The sequence below is a fragment of the Mus caroli genome, chromosome 13 (genome assembly GCF_900094665.2).
Source record: "Mus caroli chromosome 13, CAROLI_EIJ_v1.1, whole genome shotgun sequence".
Lineage (NCBI taxonomy): Eukaryota > Metazoa > Chordata > Mammalia > Rodentia > Muridae > Mus > Mus caroli.
The window spans coordinates 33,624,680-33,628,471 of NC_034582.1; the positions used below are offsets into that span (position 1 = coordinate 33,624,680).

Sequence of the window (3,792 nt, forward strand, 5' to 3'; positions counted from 1 at the left end):
GTAGCAGGGGAAGATTTAAGAGTGCCCGGCCATTGAGTTAGCAAAGGGGTTTTAAGAATAACTGACGTGTGTGTGTGTGTGTGTGTGTGTGTGTGTGTGTGTGTGTGTGAGTGTTTTCTCTTCGCAGACCCAAGATAGCTCCAGGATGTGCATGTGTGCGATTCGCTGGGAACTCAAAAGCCTATACCCTACAGGGAATCATTACTGTGAGACTGAGGCTGAAGCTTGCTTGGATGATTGCTCACCTAGCTTGTGCTAAGTCCTGGACGATTTAATCCCCAGCACTACAAAAAATTAGGTGTGGTGCTGAGCCGCCTCCAGTGCCTGTAATTCTACCACTTACAAGATGCAGGCAGGAGGACCAACATTATAATCACCCACAGAGTGAGTGCATTTGAAGCCAGCCTGGGATATAGAAAACTCTTAAAAAAAATAAACAAACAAGGGCTGGAGAGATGGCTCAGTGTTTAAGAGTACTTAATCACCTGTTATAATGGCTCTCCCAGAGGTCCTGAGTTTAATTCCCAGCAACCACATGGTGGCTCACAACCATCTGTAATGGGATCTGATGCCCTCTTCTCTGGTGTCTGAAGACAGCTATAATTGTACTCATCATATACAATAAATAAATAAAAAAAATTTTAAAGCCCAAACAACCTGAAAACTATTACTATGGATTTAATATGCACAAAGTATCATTGGTCAGTTGTGAGTAGAACTGCCATGTGATCTAGCAATTTCTTTTCTGGTATTGACTCAAAAGAACCAAAGACTTATCTGCATTTCCATGTTCACTGAAGTATTAACACATTAGCCAAGAAGTAAAAATAGCCTAAGTGCCCATTAATAAGTGAGAGGGTAAAGAAAATGTCATGTACACATATAGGGGAACATTAATCAGCCAAAAGGAAGAATATGACCCTGCCAAATGCTAGGACAGATATTTATCTGGGAGGAATTGTTTGAATAAGCTGGTCACAGAGAAAAAGAAGTGCACCTGATTTGTTTTTCCATGAGGTAGTCAACGTAGTCAAACTCAGAAACCAAAAGTCGAATGTCAGCTTCTGGGGACTTGCAGAAAGACAGGAGGCCAAGAAGTGTCACTCGGTGAACCCTGAGTTTCAATCATGAAAGAGTCTGGAGATCTGCTGGGCCTCTTCTTGGCAGTTAGCTGTCCTGTACCACAAATGTCAGAGATCTCAGGAGCCATTCGTGGTGGCACACACCTGCAATCACAGCCCCTGAGAGGTGGAGGCAGGAAGATTATGGAGGCCAGCCTGGGCTTCACAGTGAGTTTGAGGGCATCCTGGGCTACATACCAGCACCGTAGATCAAGAAACAACAAACTAGCAAAACTCCCATGCAATGTGGCTTTTGCTCGGTTACTCTTACTGGTGATCTGTTTGCCTCATGAGTTGCTTTTATGCTTACATTTAATCTCGTGTTATAATGGTGTGCATCTTTCTTTCTTTCTTTCTTTCTTTCTTTCTTTCTTTCTTTCTTTCTTTCTTTTTTTAAAAGGTTTATTTATTTTATGTATGTGAGTACACTTAAGAGGGCATCAGGTCCCCTACAGATGGTTGTGAGCCACCATGTGGTTGCTGGGAATTGAACTCAGGACCTTCGGAAGAGCAGTCAGTGTTCTTAACCACTGAGCGGTCTCTAGTCCCCCTTTCTTTCTTTCTTTCTTTCTTTCTTTCTTTCTTTCTTTTCTTTAACTGCTCACAGGTCTTTATTCACTAATGGGTGATACTTTCCCTTTCTCAGGCTGCCCCTCTCAGTGAGGGTTCCACCAAGCTTAGTATCATCCTGTCAAGGGAAGGTCCTGGTTGCCAGGCACCTGGTTTGGAGTGTCCTGAGCTAGTTTCTCGCCAGCAAGAACACACTCGGAAGACCGGGTTCTTCTGCAGCAAGCTTTATTGCTTCATTAGGAGGAAGACCCTGAACCCCGGAAAATGGTGCTGCTTATATACACCTTGGAGTGGCATGTCAGCACCTGATTTGTTGCTTGCCCATCGCCTCATTGCTACGCCCCGGGATAGGCAGTGACTTGGCACGAATTCACTCTTGCACCTGTGCACATTGCTTGTTTACCAGTTAGGCACAGCGGAAGCCAGCGCCATCTTGTAATGGCGATTGCTCACGGCTCTCCACATCGAAGAAGGACCTTATCCCTTCCTGGGAGTTGCTGGTTGTTGTCAGGAAGGTGACAGGGAAGGACACAGATCATCATAACTCAGAGCTCTATGATATCCCCAACTGGGAATGCAGGGTAGTAGGGACTGGGGGTATTTCCCAGCCTCAGCAACCTGAGGGCCTCAGGAATCAGGCTCTGAGGATCGTGCCAGAGAAGCAACTCTAGGCAAGGGGGAATGCAGTAGGGGTGGTCATTGTGTAGGCTGAGCCAGAAGAAGTGGGCAGCCATGCTCTCCTCAGATAGGAACTGCTTGTGTAAGGTTCCCTGTTGTCCAGGCCTTGAGTCAGGATCAGGCCATGTTCTCCTCAGACAGGAACTGCTTGTAGAAGGTTCCCTGTTGTCCAGGCCTCAAGTCAGGATCAGGCCATGTTCTCCTCAGACAGGAACTGCTTGTGTAAGGTTCCCTGTTGTCCAGGCCTTGAGTCAGGATCAGGCCATGTTCTCCTCAGACAGGAACTGCTTGTGGAAGGTTCCCTATTGTCCAGGCCTCCACCTTATTTTTGCCTTAGAGTTTGTTAGAATTGAGCTATATACTCTGGGGAATCTTGGGAAACTAACACACACCAATGCCAGCTGCTTACGATAATTTAATGTGGTTGTAATTTTTTCCAGAATTAACTAATAGTGTATCTGAGCCTTTGATGGAAGTGGTTTTCTGTCCATGTTTCTAGCATTTTACCATAAAAAACACCCATGAAAGCAAGCAGGGGAATCTTTTAATGAGTTTTTTTCATGGATGGTTGCCCCTTCCCGGCTTGCATTTAAAACGAATTTTCAGAAATAATTTTGGTGCTTTAATATGAGCACACAAGGTCAGGAGACTGACCTGAAAATACCAGGCTGTAAGAGGGAAATATCAACCCTTAAAGTTATTCCAGGTCTTAAAAATATGCATTTTCATCTGATGTGATTTATTTGTTTTTTTTGTTTGTTTGTTTTTTTAAAGTTCATGCTTTAACGAAAGCTACCTTCTTCTCCATAGTAGACTAAGAGCTTTACTTTAGAATACTAAGAAGACCTCTGCTAGGTCTGAGGCCCTGTAGTTATAGCAACCTGGGAAACTGAGGCAGGAGGATCCCAAGTGCAAGGTCTACACAGTGAGTTCAAGTTGCCAAAGCAAATTAGTGAGCCACTGTCTCAAATTAAAAAGCACCGATTAGGGACTGGAACGATAGCACGGTCTGAAGTATTTGTTGCCTAAGGTTGAAGAAGTGGGTTCTGCTCTCTGGTACCCACATAAAAGCTGGGTATTAATTCCACCTATAATCCCAGTGCAGGAAAGGTGGTGAGAGAGGGGTCTTTGGGGCTTGCTGGCCAGCCAGCCTTTGTCAGGGATCTGTAGGTCAGTGAGACACTGTGGCTCCGCAAACCAGGTAGAAGATACCCAACATCAGCCTTTTCGTACCCATGGTGTGTGTGTGTGTGTGTGTGTGTGTACATATATATATACATGCATGTGAACACATAAGCAAAAAATAAGTTGAAGAACAATTAGTAAGGGTACCTGGTATCAACATCTGTTCTCCACACACATGTATATACATGCAAATACACACACACACACACACACACACACACACACACACACACAGAGT

At 44.6% G+C, this 3,792-nt stretch overlaps 1 protein-coding gene across 1 annotated transcript; it reads right to left on the minus strand.

The window, feature by feature from the left end:
- Window positions 1-2,236: 2,236 nt before the first annotated feature.
- Window positions 2,237-2,425, minus strand: LOC110308627 (host cell factor C1 regulator 1-like). The gene has a single exon (XM_021181048.1). It carries the CDS (start codon window positions 2,423-2,425, stop codon window positions 2,237-2,239), a length of 189 nt encoding a protein of 62 aa, XP_021036707.1.
- Window positions 2,426-3,792: the final 1,367 nt, after the last annotated feature.